This window comes from Archocentrus centrarchus, chromosome 8 (genome assembly GCF_007364275.1).
Source record: "Archocentrus centrarchus isolate MPI-CPG fArcCen1 chromosome 8, fArcCen1, whole genome shotgun sequence".
In the NCBI taxonomy this organism is placed as follows: domain Eukaryota; kingdom Metazoa; phylum Chordata; class Actinopteri; order Cichliformes; family Cichlidae; genus Archocentrus; species Archocentrus centrarchus.
Genome location: NC_044353.1, coordinates 1,637,853 through 1,659,608, shown reverse-complemented (window position 1 = coordinate 1,659,608; position 21,756 = coordinate 1,637,853). Strand labels below are relative to the sequence as shown.

At 44.9% G+C, this 21,756-nt stretch overlaps 1 protein-coding gene across 2 annotated transcripts; it reads left to right on the top strand.

Annotated features, from left to right (window-relative positions):
• Window positions 1–3,767: 3,767 nt before the first annotated feature.
• LOC115783946 (zinc finger protein 646) lies at window positions 3,768–20,414 on the top strand. 2 transcript variants are annotated; one of them, XM_030734958.1, is made up of 5 exons: window positions 3,768–6,417; window positions 6,989–7,925; window positions 8,013–8,098; window positions 9,129–9,991; window positions 17,312–20,414. In XM_030734958.1, the coding sequence occupies exons 1-5, from the start codon at window positions 3,875–3,877 to the stop codon at window positions 17,734–17,736; spliced, it is 4,854 nt and encodes a 1,617-aa protein (XP_030590818.1). In that variant the 5' UTR covers window positions 3,768–3,874; the 3' UTR covers window positions 17,737–20,414. The 2 variants fall into 2 exon arrangements, with proteins under 2 accessions (XP_030590818.1, XP_030590817.1); XM_030734957.1 differs by having other exon boundaries at window positions 6,989–8,098.
• The last annotated feature ends 1,342 nt before the right edge of the window (window positions 20,415–21,756 follow it).

Sequence of the window (21,756 nt, the reverse complement as noted above, 5' to 3'; positions counted from 1 at the left end):
TTATCAATCAGCTGTTAAAAGCACTCCTACATTCAAATATCCAAATATCTCAGTTTCTGGGATTTTATGTTTAATATGAAGCCTGAAATTGTCCTTTGAGCTCCCGTTCCCTCTTCCTTCCTCTTGCGTTCATGCTGGTCACCATTTTGCTTTCTGTAGCCCCGCAAAATCAAGTGTGAACAGGACCACCACGAGATCGGCAGCACATTGTGAATAATGTGCCCGGTGATAGATTGCAAATTGCTGTGAAATAATACTATAGTGCAACAATGTAGCGAGAGGAAAAAATAAAATCAGTCTGGTATTGGCAAAGTGTGAGGGATATACGCCCACCTGCTAATTGCAGTGATAGAAGAGTTCAGATAGCGAACCGGTGAAATTCTCGGCCCAGTGCAAGATGACCTCAGCGCCGGGCGAGCCGCTGGCCACAACCCTGAGCTACATGTATATCCTCAGTTACTGACCTCACTGACGTTAAAAACTGTCGGTAATTCAGACACTGACAGGTGGTGGATGTGTGTATGCACAGGGATGGGCTCATGGTGGAGTTTGATAATAATCTGTGCCATCAGGAGAAACCTGGAAAGTATTGAGCAGGCCTTGAGCCAGTGTTTGAACCCTGCAGGGTGTAATGAGATGAACACAAACACCTGATACAATCTGTCACAGATTACAGATTACATATGAGCCTGTTAAAAAGGACACAGAACCACGTTAATCCCACCAAAGGAGCTGCTGAACTGAGTCCTGATATGTCTCTGTGTGATTTTCACCACACCCCACTGCTGCCTGTCAATGAGTGGACCAAAAGTAACTCCTTTTTAAACCTCTTTATAAATCCATCCATCCATTCACTTCTGCTTATCCTGTTCAGGGTTGCGGGGGGGCTGACATAGGGCGAGAGGCAGGGTACACCAGCCTGTCGCAGGGGCCAACACAGAGAGACAGACAACCATCCACACTCACATTCACACCTGTGGCCAATTAACCTAACCCCAGTAAGTGCATGTGTGCTTGGACTGTGGGAGGAAACCGGAGTACCCTGAGGAAACCCATGCAGACACAGGGAGAACATGCAAACTCCACACAGAGAGAGAGAGGGAGGGGCCTGGGCCAAGGTGGAATCGAACCCAGGCCTTCCAGATGGTATTCTAACTGTGAGACAGCAGTGCTAACCACCCTGCTGACCCTCTTTATAAATCTTTGAGAAAAAAAAAAAAAAAAAAAAAAAAAAAAATAAATATATATATAAATATATATAATATATATATATAATATATATATATATTTAGATTATATATATATATATATTTATAATTTATATATATATATATATATTTTATATTTATATATATCTATATATATTTATATTATATATATATTATATTTATATTATCTATATATATATTTATATTTATATATAATATATATTTTATTTATATATCTATATATATTTAATATTTTATATATATAGATATATTTATATATATATATATATATATATTTATAGTATATATATATATATATATATATATAATATATTTTTTGACTTGATTCCGTTGAGTATGAGAATCTGTCGTTGGCAGTGTAAAATTCTGGGGAGTCGTGGTCTGTGAGAGGACGTCACTGTGGATGTTTTAATGGACATTTCCTGATGTGTTACTAACCAAAGATGCATCTGTTTATCATGGAAACAGTTGTCAGCTTGCTCGGAAGCCCTGAAGCTTTCAGGGTAGGAAGTGATAAATATTTTCCACATTTTAATGAGCTGTAATTAAATTTCAGTTGTTTCTCAGGTAAAAGCGGCGCTGTTGCTTCTGTAGAGGATTTTCCTGCTGCAGTGTGCTGAGCTGTTATTGGAACAAAACGAGGCACCTGAAGGACGAGCTGACCAACATTTCCTCCCCTCGTGTTTCTTTAATCGAGAAAATAACAGAAATATTCTCACTGTGAATGTTTCCTGGTTAAACCTGCAGTGAACCTGTAGACACAGAAACCTCTTTGGGGATCAGAAAAAAACCCACTCGGGTGCATTTTCATTCCCAGCAAACCCAAACAGGACTGAAGCGTCTGCAGCATCGCTGTGCGGCGTGTCTGAGCCGAGGCCGGCCTCTTTAAACGTCTGATGTTCTTCTAAAAATATTCGTCTGGAAGGAGTGGGCGAATGCCACGGTGCCATCTATCCACAGTTTTTGCTCCTCTATGATTGGCCAGAATTTAATTAAACTCACCCATTAGGTGATCCCTGTGTGCATTTACTCAAACTGTGCTGAAGGTTGGGGTCACGTGTCGCTTTATAGGCAGTAACCTGTGAACTGCAACAGATTATGAGCTGGATGAGCTACTGCATCATTGATGTTCTGGTTTTTCAGTCATGCATGTAAAAGAAAAGCAGCAGATCCACTTAACCTGGGCCTGAAGCCAGAGTATTTGACATTAATTTATATTTGAGCTTAAAAATATTCTGGAGGTTTTGCGGTGCTCGGTCTCTGCAACACACCAGGGGCCTCACAGAAAACGAATTTTCCTCCTCAGAACCTAAAAATGATCTGATTTTTACTGATAGACAAAAGCAGGAAGTTTTAATTTTTTCATACTTGTTTAAAAATTATCCCCATGAATATCAGATTTTATTTATTTTTCTTTTGACATATAAATGGAGTTGGGTGGGTTCCCGTGTTAGAGGGGTAAGCTGGTTTTAAATCGGTTTTATCACAGTTAAATTAATTAAGTGAAGACTGAAGGACGAGTTCATCAGCTCTGCTGATCGTGTGGTTCTCTGCTCCTGGCCTGTTGCTGGTGCAGGGTCGGCCTGCTGGGTTTCCCTGACCGTTGATGGGGGCGGGTGTGAGAGCGAGGCTCTTTACACTGCAAATAAAGGTGTGTCCGACTTGCTTCAGGGCTTCAGGACCGTCAAAAGAAGGGTGTACAGTGAAAAAGTGACACATCAGTACTAAAATCTGAGACTTAACTGAACTCTGTTCTTTGCTTCAGGAATAACTGGAGTAGTTTTTCCAGCTGCTCAATCAGATTTTCTGAGTTTTATTGGGTTTTGGACAGTCAGTTTAAGTGATGCACTGATTTTTAAAAGAACATAACTAACAGTTTTCTCTGTTTTTATTTTGTTGTACTCATTTACCTTTGTGCTAGAGAAAATACATATTTATTATAATAACTGACCTGCTTTGAAGTCTTTCAGTTCTGTAATTGTCTTTGAATGTTTAGTCAGTGCCAACGTGATGCGGCTTAAAGGGACAAATGTCAGCTGGGGAGGTGCATTGAAGTGCAATTTATTTTTCTCAGTTCGGTTTTTGTTGTAGTTTTAAATTGGAACATTAGTGTGATCTTGAAATATTAAAATAAAAGAATTTTATTTATTTATTTTAGTTTCTCAATATATGTGTCACTTGCAGTAACCGCTACCGGCTTCCGGTAGTATTTGCGGCTTTTCCGTGTAAACTGGGTTTAAATGGCTCTTTCCGGATTACGGGTTGCCGACCCCTGGTCTACGGTTTTCCTGAATATCACTATCATTTTGAGACTCTGTAATAATCAGAAGCGAATAGTTGAAGCTTAAATAAAAGGGTTTGGACTAAACCTTGAGATACAAAATGTTAAGTAGCTCTTTCAATAACCTCCTTTTTTTTCTTCTTCTTTTCTCCACAGTGATACCTCATTGGCCGGTGTGACCCCCGCAGGCCTTGATTGACCCGCACTGACGGCTCCTGGGGAGAAAATGGCCTCCACCACCACCCTCAGCTAAAGAGCTAAGCCCTACTGTCCCCCCCTCCCCCCCTCCCCCTCCTCAACATCACTGTTCATTGCATTGTGTTGTGAACTGTGATTCCCTCCAACCGATTTGCTTTAGAGTACTATGGCAATGCATGATATGAGTCGTGCCAAGGGTTTCCCCTGTAAAGAATGTGATATGGTTTGTCCGAGTACTCCAAGTCTTCTAGAGCATATGAAAGCACATTATCAGCAAGAAGAGACCGGACGTTTTGAGTGTGAACAGTGTGGCAGAATTTATAAACACGCAGCTAGTCTAGCCAATCATAAAAAATCTCACGAAGTGGGCTCATTCCAGTGTCCTGTTTGTACACGTACGCTGCCCAACGCAGTAGCTTTGAAGAACCACCTACGGATCCATACTTTGTCCCCTAGTAGTGCACACACAGAGGAAGAGAGCGAAGAAGTGCCAGAAGAAGCGGCCCACGACGAGAGGGACTACGGTCTCACCCAGGACCTCTCGGACGGGTTTGGGCGCTCCCATTTGAACAATAGTGGTATGGGACATAGTGTCCTGCAAAGCCACGAGACAGACGACCACGGAAAAAAAGGCTCCCCTGAATCCGACGACGCTTGGGACAGACCTTTCAAGTGTGACCAGTGTGACCGAACCTACCGACACCACGGTAGCCTGGTGAACCACAAGAAGTGTCACCAGCAAGGAACTTTTAAGTGCTCTGTGTGTTTTAAACAATTTGGCAACCTGGCTGCCTTAAACAGCCACGAGAGAACTCACTCGAAGTTCAAGACCCCTGGGGCCTCAATGGTGAGCAGCAGCAGTAGCAGCAGCAGCGGCACCCAGTCGTCCCAGAGTGACGACACCACCTCCTGTTTCTGCCACCTGTGCCAGGTAGCACTGCCAAATAAGGCGGACTTCCAAGAGCACATCCTGCTGCACAACACAGCTTCGCCCACCCTCAGCCTGTCACGGAGTTTCCCAGGTATCATGCCTCACAATCTGAGTGCTGTTCGATCCCCGGCATACACACCAGCCCTGGGAGATCCTCTGCCTCTGCCACCCCTGCCAACTGAGAAGAGGGGCCCCTATGACCCTATAATGGGTCCTCCAGTCAACAATCCCATCTACACATGTGCATACTGTGGCGCAGGACACCCAGATCTGGAGACCTTGAAAGTCCACTATCTAACCCATGATCCCCACCCTCCCTCCCACAGTCAAGATAGCTCCATCCTCAACTCAGAGAGTCTTAGTTCTGGATCCCAGGGCTCTGTGGCATCACCGTCAGGAGGTCGTGTGCCCCAGGCTAATTCTCCAGATGATGAAGAGCGGCGCTTTAAGTGTGGGGAGTGTGGCAAAAGCTACCGGCATGCAGGGAGCCTGGTCAACCACAAACGTTGCCACCAGACGGGCCACTACCAGTGCACCATTTGTTGTAAGCAGTACCCTCACCTAGCAGCATTACACAGCCACCTACGAAGTCACAAGGGTCGTCCTTCCAATCAGCCTATTAACAATGACAGCAATGACTGGCTTTCCCCAGAGCCCCTAACTCTGGACTCCCAGCAGAGCTATGTCCAGGAAGGCAGCGGTGCCACCACTCCAATCTCCCTGCCAGGAAATCTCGGCGATGCTGCCCACTTTGTACCAGATGGGGGCCACAGCAGCGGGCTGGACTCTCTTGAGTTCCACGATCGCTTTGATGGCAGCTCACTCTCTCAGAGTAGCTCTGCTCACCGGCAAGCTGACAGACACGTGTGTGCTGACTGTGGTGAGATGTATGGAGATGTGTCTGGCATCAAGTCACACATGTGTCCCCGCCGTGGTCAGCAGCAGCAGGGCAACATGTCCAATGGTTTTATGGGGAGCATGAACTACCACAGCTCCAGTGGAACCTCACTGCCTGCTGGAAGCTCCAGCAGCCTGAAAGAAGGCAGCAGTCAACGACAGTACCCACAGAGTGGAGGCAAGAGAATTGGGAGCAATGACAAAGATGATGATGATGATGGAGAAGTGTATCAGTGCTCAGTGTGTGGCAATCACTACGCTAGTCTCAGAGCCCTCAGGAGCCACCTGCGTAGCCATGCCAACAACCCCACAGGGCCAGGACCTTCCAACCTGCAGCAGGACTGGAGGATGATCTGCTCGACATGTGGCCAGACTTTCGCTAGAAAGCAGGACCTTCTGAATCACCAGTTAATCCATGGACCCCAAAGGCCAGATGGTCAGCAACAGGGTATTGGAAGTAGTTCAGCCAATGGCAACGAAAAGATGGACGGCCGCAACCACATTTGTGTTGACTGTGGCATGTTTTTTGCCGACCGCCACCACCTGATCACCCACCTGTGCCCTGGAAAGAATCGAGCCAACTCAATGAACAAGCCAGGCTTAAACGGAGCCAAAGGCATGTCTGGAGGAGATGGCGTTGGTGGAGGTGTTGCCGGAAGAAGCTGTGACGTCGGCTCCGATGGACGTAGACCAATGGTTGACCAGAGCGACAAGCCCCACAAGTGTGACCAATGTGGACGAGGATACAGACACCCGTGCTCGCTCCTTAACCACAAAAAATCCCACAAGACTGGTGTTTTCCGCTGTCTTGTGTGCCAAAAACGCTACTACAACCTTTTGGCACTCAAGAATCACCAAAGGACCCACTTTGACCTAAAGAGGTAGGTCTTCTGGCAGTTTTAAATATCTTTGGACAAATGCGGGGTAATTAAAATTAAATTAAAGGCTCAGTTAATAAACTTAGGAACAATGGTAGTCACTATTGGAGGTCAAGACCATGTATAAGTGAAACAAGAATATGAATATTTAATCTATTTTTACTAAAATATTTTAACTAATTTGTAGTTATAGGTACATTGCCTTTGCCAGTTTGGGCCTTGTGACAAATTATAACTACTTGACCACTTGGCTAATGCAGTTAAATTGAGTTAATTAATTAATTAATTAATTAAGATGACACTCCCTTCAAAGTGTTGTTGTGTTTTTATTTGATTTTTTTAAGCCAATGTGGAGGTCTAATGTTAGTAAGTTTTCCGTGATTGTCATTTAAACTTTGACTTGAATACAGTTGGTTTGTTGCCAAATGAGGTGGTTTTAGGAGGACTGCTAACCTTATTAAAAATCTGATTTAGGCCATAATAGAAATCTCCACAAAGGGTTACATTGCTTTTGAAATGTTTTTAAAAAGATTATATTGTGTTTGTTTTTCACCTATACCCATTTCTGCTACAGGCACAAGTGTGAAGAATGTGGCAAAGCCTTCAAGATCCAAAAGCAGCTGATCAACCATCTCCGTCTCCATGAAGAACACCGAGCCAAAGGCCTCGTTCGGACTGGCCCAAACGGTTCCCGCTTCCAGCAGCCTGACCCATCTCAAATGCAGTCTATGAGAGGAGAACCATCGAAGGGCCACGTGATGGGGGTCAAATACAGCCACCAAGGGTTCAAAAAACCCTATTCGTCAGCCGGCACTTCCAGGCCCCAGAAATTTGATCCTGCCGAAAGTGCGCGGCGGCCTTTTGCCTGTGAAGAATGTGGAAAGACCTACCGCCATGCGGGCAGCCTGGCCAATCACAAGAACCTTCACAAAATTGGAGAGTACCACTGCAATGTTTGCAACTCTACATACCCCAACAGGCTGGCAATGAAAAACCACCTTCGTCTGCACTTTGCCCAGAAGAAGCACAACTGCCAAGAGTGCGGGAAGGGCTTCCGCACCCAAAGGCAGCTCGCTACCCACACTACAGCCGGCCTGTGCAAAGGTCCCCAAGGCCCCGGTGCCCAGATGGATTTTGAGTGTGATGGCTGCTGTGAAGGCTTTGCCACGGCTGATGAGCTTGCAGCTCATGACTGCCCGGCCCAGCACCTGCCTTCGTCCTCCTCCACTAACACCTCCACCACCATCAGCACTGAGAAGAGCTCTGTGGACATGGACTCTGATGAGAGGCCGTATGCCTGCGACCTATGCAGCTGCGCCTACAAACACGCCAGCTCCCTGCTGAACCACAAGCACACCCACAAAACGGGAAACTTCAGGTGCAACTTCTGCGACAAGCCCTACACCAACTACATGGCGCTACGCAACCACATGCGCATCCACACACAGCGGAAGAAGCACATCTGCCACACATGTGGGAAAGCCTTCCGACTGGCCAGGTTCCTCCGCAACCACCAGAAAGTGCACGAGGAAGGCGCCACCCCCTTTGGCTGCCCAACCTGTGGGAAGAGTTTCCAGGGGAGGTCCGGTCTGGCCAGGCACCGCTGCGGGGACAACCAGGTAGGCATGGAAGTCAGGAGGAAGGCCACTGCACCCACGGGAGAGGGCGAAGAGTGTCGGTACACGTGAGTTCTCGTCAGTTGTTTGTGATTCTTCGAAGTTGAAACAAACAAATAGTGAAGATAAATTTAGGTCTCTACATGTCTATTACAGGTATATGATCTCCAATCCGGCTTCCTTGGGACCATACGCGTGCCGGAATTCGGATTTTTCTGAAGTTTGGACAAATTGAATTAGTGGAGAGACCAGATAAGTCAACCCCGTTTGCTTACAGTTAGCATATGTCACACACTTTTAGGCTAGCTTCAGTCAAACATGTCATATTCAGATGTACTGTTTACATGCTTTGTTTTTTCCGAACTCTTTAAGTAGTATTTTGTTTGCAGCATATTGAAGTATTGATGTGTGTTCCTTGATCCTGTTCTGATTTTGATTGCAGTCTTTGTGTTTGTTTTGATACTGGGTAGTTAACAGATTAGAAACTGCCGTTATGTGATGGGGCTGTTGCATTTTGATGTTTGAAAGGGAAGATTAGGAAGTATTTGGAGCTAGCTGCACTGCACATGTCCACAGGTCACCACTCTTAGCACCTACAGGACTCTTGATACACGGTAGAGGTTGTTTGGGCATGTTTGATGGATTTCTCATCACTACATTCAGTATCCAAAGAAGGCTGAGACAGAAGGTCCAGTTGTGAACGAAGTCGTTTGATTTGTGCAGTGCAGGGAGCAGCAGATACCTCCCAGTTCCCTACACTTTTTTGTCCATAGATTCTCCCATGTCCCTCCCTTCCTCCCCCACCCACCCATCCAGCAGTCCTCCCCCCGTGGCCTGTGTAGAAATCATGAATGGTACACCACTTTGTAGTCTTTTTTGAAAGCTTTGAGCCGGATTTCAGATCATATACCTGTATGTGCAACATCTTAGATGATGACTAGTTAAAATATTTAAAAATGCTTCTCCAGAAAAAGTGGTAACCAGATGAATTTGGCTAGAACAGTGAAATCAGACGTCCATGTTCCGTTACTAATCTCCCTTTTTTTTTCTCCTCTGCTCCTACCCCCACTCCCTTCCTCTTTGTTTGTCCCTGCACAGATGTGATCAGTGCGGCCGTTCCTACCGCCACGCCAGCTCCCTCCTCAACCACAAGAACACCCACACTGTCGGCATCTACCACTGCGCCGTGTGCCTCAAGACCTACTCCAACCTCCTTGCCCTGAAGAACCATCGCCGTATCCACTCTGAGACGCGGCGCCACCGATGCCATGACTGCGGGAAGGCCTTCCGGGTTTCCTCCCAGCTCTACAACCACCGGCGTGTACACCAGAAACAGCGGGAGCTGACCTGTCGGTCCTGCCAGCGAGCCTTTCCCACGCAGGCCAGCTTCAGGCTCCACATGGAGATCACTCATGGCCAGGCGCCGCAACCCCGCCAGCCCAGACCCCAGCAGCCCCGCCCAGGGGGCTCCCAGGAGCTGGGCTGGGGGTCAGGCCTGGACCTCACCCTGATGCAAGAGCAAGGACTCAATCCTGGCAGCGTGGCCAAAGCCCGGAGCCAAGGAGGAAACCGTGAGGTCATCAAATCCCACGTCTGTGACCAGTGTGGCCGCTCGTACCGCCACGCCAGCTCCCTGCTCAACCACAAGAACAGCCACAAGACCGGGACCTTCTTCTGCAACTCATGCCAGAAAGAGTTCCCCAACCTCATGTCCCTCAAGAACCACCGGCGCATCCACACCGAGCCCAAACGCTACCAGTGCCCCGACTGCGGGAAGTCCTTCAGAGTGTCTACCCAACTCATCTGCCACCGCCGCATCCACACCAAGGAGAAGCCGTTCTCCTGCCAGCAGTGCGACAAGCGCTTCTCCTCCAAGTCCAACCTGAGGCACCACATGAAGGTGCACTGGAGCGGCTCCACGGCGCCTCCTCCCATGTCCATGGGCGCGCCCAACTTCCTGGGTATGCCCGGCGGCCCCTTCATATAACCTACGGGGTGAGGGTGGGGGGAGGTGGTGGTGATAATGATAATGATGATGATAGTATTAGTGGGGGGCGGGGGTCACATGCCGAGGTTTGTGGAGGTGCCAAAACGTAGCTTAACCTTCCTCCTTCCTCATTGTCCAAGTGTGGCTGTGGTGTGTGTGGAGGACAGACTGCATGATGACGTGATGCCACACACACACTCATGCACACACAAACACACACACACACTCCCTCGCAGAGCACTGTGCTACCCCACACGCTGACTGATAGGCCGACTGGACTGACTCCCTGCTGCATGTTGCCTTGTGATGTTTTCTCGCCGTGGACTGGTGCCCCACATGGCCGCAGCCGTCGAGCTGCACGCAGACTGCTTCTTAAAGACTTTTGGGGTCTCATGGTGGTGACTGTTTGGGGCTCTGAGTGCCCACATGACGGCGTGAGGGAGACTGATTGGTCCATCCTGTTTCTGATGGTGTTTCAAGGATGTTTTCTTCTTGTGGCCTTCGTCACAGTGTTTTTAATCCGGTCTGAACGAACTGTTTTGATCACCAGCGTGCAGGCCGGATTTGTGTTTTGTACCTTAATGCTTTTGCCCGGAGGCAGCAATGACTTGTGGGAACTTTTAGGACTGAAGATGGACACTTTGGACTCAGTGGGGCTGCTTTAAATGTGTGTGTGTGTGTGTGTCTGTGTGTGTCTGTGCACATGTCTCCTTGTGTGTTGCAGCAGTGACACTTCCTGACTTCTTGTTCACATATGTGGACTCGGAGCTGAGAGGCCGCCGTGGTTTAAAATTGTGTTTCTGAGCGCTGTCTTTCTCCCGTAAGTCTGACTGAAGACGCGGTCAGTTTTTAAGACTTCCTGTAGCACCTGCTGCTGCGTTAAAGCCAACGTGGAGAGACGATGTGTGGCGTTCAAACCAAACTTTCTTACATGAATATGACTGCTGGACCATTTTACAACCCACAAATATTTACAACCCACCAACAGCGAGCGACAGCATGGCAGCTCCCGCTCCTTCTGTCCTCAGTGTTCAATGAAGGTTGAATCATGCGGCGACTCCTTGTTATCTGATTATCAGCTGATTGGCTCTTATTACACAGCATGAAGCGAATGTTTATTTTCCCTGTTTGCCTCAGGCTTCAGTCCGAACACACCAGCAGAGTTCAGAGTTTAGATGCTTTTCTTTAATTTAACCTTTATTTGAACAGGGAAATCTGACTGAGGTTAAAAGTTTCCTCTACGCCGGGCAGCAGCGAGCATGTTTGAGGATTGGGCCGACCTTTAATTACACCTTGACTCACTTTAACAAGTATAAAAAGAACACAGAAAAGTAGAAGTCCACCAAACTAATCATAAATATTCAGATATTCAGTTGCATTTCTGTTACAGTTTGATTAAAAACATCTGCCTCCATCTCAGCCCAGAGGAGAGGATGAGATGGAGGCAGAAGATATTTTAGGCAATAAAAAACAGATTTCATATAAAAGCTGCTCAGACCTGTGGCACTGGCCCCATGAATCACGTCACATTAATAAGTTATTGTGTTTTTAACTCGAATGCTCATTTTTGTCCTACAGCGACCCAAAGGTTAACGGGGCCGTTAAATATCAGCCTCCTCATCTGTGCTTTAAAGCATTTATGAACGCTTCTGTAAAGCTGCAGCTGGTCTACACCCCAGCAGTTCACTGCATATCATTAATTATACTTTCATTGTTTAATATTAAAGGTTAATTAACGGTCTGTTTACCGTGTTTTATAAGGTTTCCTTCTTTGCTCAAGCCTCTCTGCCAGCCTTCATGAAATTCAGCCCAGTAGATTTTATAGATTTCTCAAAATCATCGAAGTTTTCCATTTTTCCCGAAGTTTGAGGTTGCAGGAAAGCTCGTCCAGGAATGATGGCGGCTTCTTTCTTTCCTAGAAATGCAGACAGTCTCGTTTTTGGCGTTGATTCTTTTTCAGTGCAGCAAAACAAAGGCTGTGGTGGATGAACAGGGTGGAGAGTAGAAACTGAGTCAAAAAAGACTCCCCTCAAACACCCCTGAGGCTCTCTGTTCCAGAATGCCTTTATTCTCATGGCACGGTCACGTTTAACTAGAAATAAAACTCAGTCGGGGGGTGAGCAGACTCCAGCTGTCAGACCCACAGCTGGAGTCTGAACTTGGACGGCGACGGCGTGACCGTAAAGTTTTTCAAAGAGGGTGCCTTGGAGGTCTTTAAGCTTGTGTAACGCTCCCATCATGAACTCCTTCGGTTGATCTGAAAACAGGAAATCTATATTGTGAGACTGGAGCAAATTAGATTTGGCTTCATATCTGCATCAAGACATTTCACAGTAAAATAAGACAAACTGGGAGATACCATCATGTTGAAGTTCTCAAGAACATATCACAAACTGCGCTGGGTCCGGGGACGTGGTTCATGTGGAGGAGTGCAGGGGCTTACAGCCCTGGTAGGTCTGCACAGTGAGCACAATTTTAAATCAGAATTATGGCTTCCAGCACTTATGGAAACTAGATGATGGCGATAAAAGGATCGTTCTTCTGCACGTCGACCTTTCGTTTTGTCTTGGGTTAGAAATCCAAACTGTCCAGCAGCTCCAAACTTGAGCTAAATCATGCAGTCGGCTCCATTTCAGTCCCTGCAAAGAATAAATAAATATATATATATATATGTGTATATATATATATAATTTTTACAAAACTACAGTTAATGAACCCAGAAACCTGATTTTATCGAGAACTCCCCCTGTGTGGATTTCCTGTTTCATAGGGGGCGCTCTCGAGCTCCTCCTGAATAAATGAGGCTCTAAAGAACTTTTTTCTTCTGGAGGTGTTCAGCATGTTTTTAATAGAAGACAGTAGATTTAGTTCTATTTTTAGATGTTTCACAGGTTGTGTAGTAAAATACCTGTCTGAGTATTATTGATGTCACAGCGCCACGAGCCGCTTTGCGGCGTCCTCAATTTTGATTTGATGTGAAGCCTGCTCCATTCACACCTGTTTACTGGAAAGATGGGTGTAGCTAGTGTGATGTCACCTGTTGGTTTGTGAAGCCTTGAGACGGGCGTTTACGCCATTGCCCTCTGAGCCTGTGATGTAATTGGGAAAGCGCTTACAGAGGGGCGTTTCCTGTGTACCGAAGTCTTTCTGTAACCATGTGTCTCCTCCTGGTGGTCATTACATAGAACGCAGGGTTAAGACACACCTGTGCTAGCTTCACCTTTTAAACCTGGAAGCTGCAGATGGGCCAGCGTGCTGTGGGAATAACAGGAAGTGGAAACGCTCCACACAAAACAAACAAGATCTTTCAACTTTAACTAAAAGCCAGCAGCTCCGTCTCGGACTGTTCTCGCTCATTATGTCCACATGTGTGAACAGGAAGTGACACCCCCCCCCCCCCCCCCCCCCCCCCCCAGCCCTGATCAGAGTGACTGGAAAAACAAAAGGAAAAGGCGAGGTGTGAGCGGCGGGAGGCGAGCGACTCTGTATGTACTCGATGTTTGTGCAAGAAGGAAAAAAGATGACAGATCATGTAGTAATGCATTTATTTATATGATTATTATTATTCTTATTAACACTTGTAATGGACAGCGCTAGTGTTTAGGATGTGAGTTTAGAGCTGTGTTGATGTAAACACCCCCTCCCCTCCTTTTACCCATGATGCCCCTCTCTGTGGACTCCACTGAGGACCTGAAACACACCAAGAGACGCTCTTCTTTCCTTCTCTCACGAGTGATGTTGTGACGCTCCTTCATCCCTCTCTTCTTCCATATTTATCTTCTCCCCCACCTCCTCCTCATCCTCCTCTTCATCAGATCAGACTGAAGGGGCGCCTCAGTGCGCTCGCCGACCTTTCTGTTCCTCTTTATGGTAACCTCCTGTATTTATTGGTGTTTTGTTCCTTTTTATTTAATTGTGTGGGAAGCGTGTGTGTGTGTGTGTGTGTGTGTGTCAGCGTTTTCAGGAGCACTGGTGCTAGTTTTAAAAAAAGAAAAGATAAAAAGTGAAGCCGTGCAGTGACCGTCAAGTGCTGTAGGAGTCCGTGTGATCTAGAACACAGAAGTAATAAATGTCCATTCTCTATTTTGGTTTCCTCACCACGCCTGCACTTCTGTTTGGACACTTCCCGCCTGCATTTCAACTAGTTTGTAGAGAAGAAGAAGAAGAGGATTGGTTTGGAACAACTATAACCCCCCCCACCCCCACCCCACCCCTTTTTTGGTTTTGTTTGAGGTTCTAACTTTTGGTTTCCATGCATATATATGTAATGCTTACTATACACTTTTATAAACTATGTTTTGATAATTCATTTCGTAACAGAAAATCTTGTCCATATACTATAACCCTTACTGCTGAGTACTGAAAATAAATAGCTGAAAAACACAGTGAAGCTCGGTGTTTTCACTCTGTCCTCGTCCACATCAGCCTCCCTGCAGATGCGGGTGTCAAACACGTGGCCCGTGGGCCAGAACCGGCCCAGTGAGTGGCTCTGCAGAGAGGCCCAAACTCTGAGGCGGGAGTTATATTCATCTCCTGTTGACCAATCAGATTGCTGCAAAATCACAGATTCTGAAGATGGTCAGAGGGTTCTAAAGGCTTTTAAGAGCATCGTGTCTTTATCTGATGGACACCCCCACCCCCCACAGGATTTCTAAAGTCTTAAACTCTTTGAGAAACATTTTTCTTCATTTGTGTAAAATCATGAAAAAGTGATTTGAATTGGCTCATTTTATTTCTGCTCATCCAGGTTTTTTGATGAACTTAGTAACTTTAATTGATACGTATATAGTAAAGGTTGAAGTACTGAAATACACAAGATAAATGTGGGAAGTTTACACTGAAGTAAATATACAAAAACTACAGATATGTAAGGACGTGGATAAAAAAGAAATACAGACGTGAAGAAATGTGGATACAAACAGAAATGTGTAGAAATAAAAAAGTGCAAAAGCATTTGTAGAGATATAAAAATAAAGAACTACATAAAATGTAGAACTGAAAATGTTACAGATAAAATCTGCTGAAGGAACTAAATATGAAAAACATGTTTTTAGGGAAACAGACAGACGTGAATGCAGAAATAAACAGTTTTTTTTAAAAAAGTACAAATTTAGACACTGAATAGAAAAATTTTCGTGAATTAAAAATCTAAATTTGAAATAATGTGGAGTCAGTTTTGTGGTATATTTTCAGTCAGTGATTTGAAATTGAGTCATTGTTGGTCCTCTATAAATCTGATGCCAAACAAATTTAATCGTATAGATTTGGTTTAATCTGGGATTTTTATAGTTTGGTCATATTTGAGGTGGAAAAATCAAACTTTCTAACCAGCAGACACACACACACACAAACACAGACAATGGAAACGCCTTTAAATGCTACATTAGCTGTTTGTAGGAAATGTGAGGCGTGGCTGCTGAACTGTCTGTCAGAGTTCAGTTTGTGAGGATGAACCCGTCCTAAATGCTACTGCTGATCGTTAAAGGTGCAGTACGTGAGATTATTAGTGTGAACCAGTTTAAACTTGTCTCACATAGGGGGCGCTGTGTGGACGGCTCTGTGTTTCTATAGCACCCTCAGCAGCCGTATGAATAATATGGACGGGATCCTTTAAAAAAGCAGACCATCAAAAAAGGATGAAAAACATATTATTATTATTAGCATTTTCCCACCTTATGAACATGTTTCCTGCTCTGTGGCCAGCAAACGAATACCCTCTGCCCATTGGCTGGTGTCAGGTGAACAGCAGGTGATTGATCATAACAATCTATTTCCCATTGAACTGATCTGCTGCAGTTGCACAGGCGTTGCTTTGGATTAGTTTTTATGTTGAGTTTCCACAGTGTTGGAGTGTTTTTACCAACCTGAATGTGGAGCGAGTTTATGCAGGCAGAGTTCAGGAGCATCGGTGTAACAGCACAAACAGCCTGTGGCCCAGTGGACACGTCAACACGTTTATATCCTTTCACTTAGTTTTTGATCACTAAAATGATTTTTCACTGCTGGTTTTTAGCTTTTCAGCTTTAGTTGTGTCGAATACAAAGTGTGAAGATCGACCTGAAGTACACAACAAGAAGCATCAAACCTACACACACACACACACACTGACAAGAATCCGACTTTTTAAGATTTTTGACCAATAAATCTTGAAGTTGACCTTGAAGACCTCGGGTGATGGAAGCTTAATTTGAATGTTAACACAAGCCCACTCTGCACCCCCCACAGGTTAATCATTGTGTTTACAGACAGAATCACACACACACACACACACACACACACCTTAAACCTGTCACTGTCCTGTGTTCTGTGGACTCTTTACATCACTCCTCATTTAAACATTTTGTTTTAATGTGAAGTGACACAAACCAGCATCTTGTCCCAAACCGAACTAAAGATGTTTTTGGTGCCTAAACGTAACCAGGAAGCAGAAACAAACAGAAGGTCTTGTTATGATTTCTGGAAGGTTTTTGTTCATAATTTTCTTTGTTAAATTTTCCCCTCACTGAGATACAGACAGGACTTTGCTGTTAAGAATAAGATATCAAAGGAGAAAATTTGCAGCTTTTATCTCAGAAATTATGATCTAAGTAACTCATTATTAAATCTACTGAAACACCGTTACATAACAAATATTTTAATCTGTCATGTGATAGTAACAGTCTCATGACCGCTGGCATCCAAACCAACCACATGTGATCGGGGTTCTAGTCCCCGATGACCACTTGCTAGCATTAATGGCTGCGCCCACTACCAAATTGTGGTGATGGCGGTCCATTCTGATAGCTAACAGCTAAAATTCTCAGCCCATCATGATGCTAGCTAGAACCCTGGTACTCAGGGAACTGATACTAACAGCAGGTACTCAATGGGCCAATCGCAGGCATCAGGTGACAGTGTAGGTTTAACACAGAAGTGTAAATCACTGTAACACGTTTTTCATGGGTTTTAGCTGAGTTAAAGTCAGAATGACTGCATCAGCCCTCCTCACAGTAACATTAACACATGAAGCCGAGTAAAGTCTGGTTTAAAATAAGATAAATGGCAGACTTGCATCCATCACTTCAAATAACTTTCCAGACAGAAGTCATGGAGAAAAGTTGTGGGCACTGGGGGTCTGAGACACCTGGGTGGTTTCTAACTTTTCCTGTTTGAAAGTCTAGCTCAGCTCTCACTGGAGTCACAGCATTAATTTCTGACTCTGTGATTGGCTGATCTGACAGTGAGCTTCTGAGCCGACAGACGCCCGCTCTGTGGGTTACCCTGAACTGAAGCCTTCGTGTTTCTCTCCTCCCAGATCTGAGTCCGGTGGTTTCGAGCAGCAGCTCCAGGAGCTTCGTCTGCGGTCAGTGCGGCCGCTCGTACCGCCACGCGAGCTCCCTGCTCAACCACAAGAACAGCCACAAGACCGGGACCTACTTCTGCAACTCATGCCAGAAAGAGTTCCCCAACCTCATGTCCCTCAAGAACCACCGGCGCATCCACACCGAGCCCAAACGCTACCAGTGCCCTGACTGCGGGAAGTCCTTCAGAGTGTCCACAGCGCTCATCTGCCACCGCCGCATCCACACCAAGGAGAAACCGTTCTCCTGCCAGCAGTGCAGCAAGCGCTTCTCCTCCAAGTCCAACCTGAGGCACCACATGAAGGTGCACTGGAAGACCCCGCCGCTGTCCAGAGGGCGGCCTTCCGCCTTCCTCGCCGTCTCCTCCAGACCTTTCTGAACATCCAGTCTCAGGATCTTCCTATGAGCTCGGGCCAGACCTGCAGGACCAACTTAAAAAAAACCCAGACCACATCATCTCCCCCAAATACCTAACTGTGAAATTTAACCTCAGCTGAATCCTTCAGGCTTAAATCTGAACCAAGAGATCCAGATTCAGGAAAATTTCCCCAAATTCAAAGTGCTTAGTGTTTGACGTAACAGTTTTAGATCATCAAACGTTACCGGCTGTTTTCACTACCAAAGGGTTAATTAGCAGATATCCTGTACCTGCTAGTTGCAGGCTGCTATCACCTCATTACTTTAATGGAGAGGTTGGTGGTCATTTATTGGCTGGACTTCACAGGGGTTTCAGTCCCGTGTGAGACTTTTGGTTTTAATTCAGATTTTGTCTCGTTTAGGCACCAAAACCACCCGGTTAGGTTGAGGAAGGGATCGTGGTTTGACAAAACTGACACAGTATCCTGTAGTGGATGGACGGTGTGATTTGCCCAGTCTGAAGCATAAACACAGGCAAGATAATAACCATTTAATACTCTGATAACATTCCAAGTGGATGAGTTTCAGCAGTGCCCTGCAGTTTGTGAAGTTCTCAGCCAAGTTAGAGGGCAACGCTTTCGTTTGACCTCTAAATTTATTTTGATTCAGTAGCAAAGTGCAACTTAAGTTAGAGTTCATTTCTTTATTCTGAATTTGATCCCGCTCTATATAAAATATGGATGTAGCCTCAGTGATGTCATCCATTGGTTTCTGGACATTTTGTAACCTTGGTGATAGTGTTTCAGTTTTTGGAGGCAGAAGTGACCATATTTGGACAAGAGTCAGCTTGGTTATCACAGACTGTATGGGAGCATCACTCAGACATGTATACCTGCTAATCAGTAACATTCCCAATAACAACCTGGAGCTCCGCCTTCTTGGACGGTCTGTTAGTCCAGTGAAGCCACAGCAGCCATATTATTGGTCAGATAATTGCATTCAAAAGGCTCGTCCAGAGGTCCAGTTCAGGGACTCCAGTTACCTGAGGTGAAACTAGCAGACGGCTAGCAGCTACAGCCACCTGTGTCACCATCCACCTGTCAGTCAGAGGCCACGCCCCTATACAGGTGCTATTAAAGGGGAAATTGGGCATTGAGACCAAAATAGTTTTTCTAGCAGGCTGTGGTAACAGCCTCTGGTGGACATTAGAGGAACTGCAGGTCTCCTGTTTTACTCATCCAACACCCAAAGTGTAAAACAAACTATTTAGCTGTTTCATCATGTTATATGATAGAATATTAATACATTTTCAGCAACTGTGATAAATTGTATGTATCCTTGAAATGAAATGAAACAAATTTAATTGAAAGCGCACGGCAGGAGACTAAGACACTCTCAGTTTCACAGTTTGGTATTTGGTCATCTTCTGCTCTCATACAGCTCAGACATGCAGTGGTGACCTTTCCAGACTTTTCCTCCACGTGGGAACTCGAGTTTCTCCCCAGTGATGCTAACGGTGCTCAGAGCTTAGCCTCTGTCAGCAGACTCTCTGATGGACAGCATGTTCTGACTCCTCGGCAGCAGAGAACAGGTGGATTATGGGTCTTTCTTTCACTTCACTTTCACTTCACAGTTATTATTGCAGAGGATGAAAACTGCATCATCTTCCTCTTTTTTCATCTGTCTTTTTACTGGCTGTTTGTGTCGCTCTGAAGGATTCTGAAGTCTGACTTGTGGAAGTGGCCTGTGAACTTTGTGGAGGCCTCTGTTCACCTTTCTGGTCACCTGGTCCCAGAATGAAAAGGAGGCTCAATCCTGCCACTCGAAAGGAGAAAATCGATCTTGTAATAATGATAATAATAATAATAATAATAATAATAATAATAATTTGTATCTTATAATGATGTGAAGTTTTATATTTTTTTCTGCAATTATAGCATTGAATACTTAAAGGTTTAGATGTTTGTAGATGAGCACTCATGTATAAATAGTTCTAATAGGTTGTTAGATGGTTGCTATTAGAGATTTAATGAAGTCATACTGTGTGATAATCTGGAGTCCTGTGTGACGTTTTATCAGTTCATTTATCTCTTCGTCGTCTGGATTCTGAGGTTTTGATCTTTCCAGTGGCAGAACGTTTTCCCTGAGTGACGTCTTTGAGACGCCGCGCCAATAAATACGAGGACATTTCTCGTGTTGTGGGTTTCTTCTGTGGACAAAGCTGGTGTCGGGAGCCACGCAGTTTTGTCTCTGAGGAAAAACACTTAAAAACCAGACTTCAGGCTCATTATGAAGCAGCCTGCAGACCAGCAGAGACCAGCAGTTTAGCCCTTGTCTTCATCACACTGTGTTTGTGTAGTCAAACTGTCTTCAGGCACGTGGAATCAAGGACTTTGTGCCTGGTGTCTTACATGTATAGATAGTCAAAGGGTTGTGATCCAAACTAAGAAGAAACTGAATAGTGAAAGTAATGACGTAATAATTTTGCGTTGTCTGCTACAGACGGCAACTGATTTCACCTTTTTCACAGAGAGAACCCCCTTTTTTTCAGAGGGATTCATCCTGCTCATCTCCTGTTCTCTGTGCTTATTACATCACATTAGCTTTACTCACAATTTTTACATTTTTGCACTCACAGTTGACACTCTGCCTCTTTACAGCTGTCTAGTAACTCGTTAATGTGTAATTAAAAGCATAGTAGTCCCAGAACTGAACCTTGTTGAACTCCCATTTTGTATTGTTTAAATTTGCTTGAAAAATTTAGCTTTTTACGTTTATGTAACAGCATCAAAGGCCTTTCTCAGGATAAAAATACTGCTCCTGCTTTAATCCCAACTACAAATCTCTTCAAAGATTTTGAAAAATAATGTGCTGCTGTTTCTGTTGAATATGCAGGTCAAAATCCCGAAGAAGCTGATTTCTTTCAAGAAAAACTGACCTGCTCTCTCACTAATGTTTCAGTAACCTTAGAAATTGACGGGAAAATTTAAGTGTTAATTTGGTGTTGGAATTCTTTGTTAAAATAATGCAGGGAATTATTCAGTATAACTATTCTAAAATTAGTATCCAACCAAAATAAATATCTCTGGTCTTTGAAGTATTCAGTATTCTGATTAAAAACTTTAGTTCTGATAGGCGGGAGCATTTTCTGTTTCTGGAGTTTGTTGCCAGTTCTTTCACTCATTAGATAAAGCAGGTATTATTAATTCAATTCAATCAATGACCCCCTATGAGCAAGCTGGTGACAGTGGGAAGGAAAAACTCCCTTTTAACAGGAAGAAACCTCCAGCAGAACCAGGCTCAGGGAGGGGGGGGGGGGGTCATCTGCTGAGGGGGGGCAGACATTAATAATAACTAATGATTAAATACAGAGTGGAGTATAAACAGGGGGGGGGGCAGAGATTAATAATAACTAATGATTAAATGCAGAGTGGAGTATAAACAAAGTAAATAAGGTGAATGAGAAGAAACAGTGCATTATGTGAACCCCCCAGCAGACTAGGCCTATAGCAGCATAACTAAGGGATGGTTCAGGGTCACCTGATCCAGCCCTAACTATAAGCTTGATCATAAAGGAAAGTTTTAAGCCTAATCTTAAAAATAGAGAGGGTGTCTGTCTCCTGAATCCAAGCTGGGAGCTGGTTCCACAGAAGAGGCGCCTGAAAGCTGAAGGCTCTGCCTCCCATTCTACTCTGAAGTATCCTAGGAACCACAAGTAAGCCAGCAGTCTGAGAGCGAAGTGCTCTGTTGGGGTGATATGGTACTATGAGGTCTTTGAGATAAGATGGGGCCTGATTATTCAAGACCTTGTATGTGAGGAGAGGAATTTTAAATTATATTCTAGATTTAACAGGGAGCCAATGAAGAGAAGCCAATATGGGAGAAATCTGCTCTCTCTTTCTAGTCCCTGTCAGTACTCTAGCTGCAGCATTTTGGATCAGCTGAAGGCTTTTCAGGGAGCTTTAAGGACAGCCTGATAATAATGAATTACAATAGTCCAGCCTAGAAGTAATAAATGCATGAATTAGCTTTTCAGCATCAC

What these genes read in the sequence shown, in the direction of transcription:
- LOC115783946 (XM_030734957.1), top strand. Translation starts at nt 3,875, where the DNA reads ATGGCAATGCATGATATGAGTCGTGCCAAGGGTTTCCCCTGTAAAGAA. An exon ending in ACCCACTTTGACCTAAAGAG is followed by an intron (nt 6,418 to 6,988) that starts GTAGGTCTTCTG and finishes TTTCTGCTACAG; the next exon opens with GCACAAGTGTGAAGAATGTG. An exon ending in GGCGAAGAGTGTCGGTACAC is followed by an intron (nt 8,099 to 9,128) that starts GTGAGTTCTCGT and finishes GTCCCTGCACAG; the next exon opens with ATGTGATCAGTGCGGCCGTT.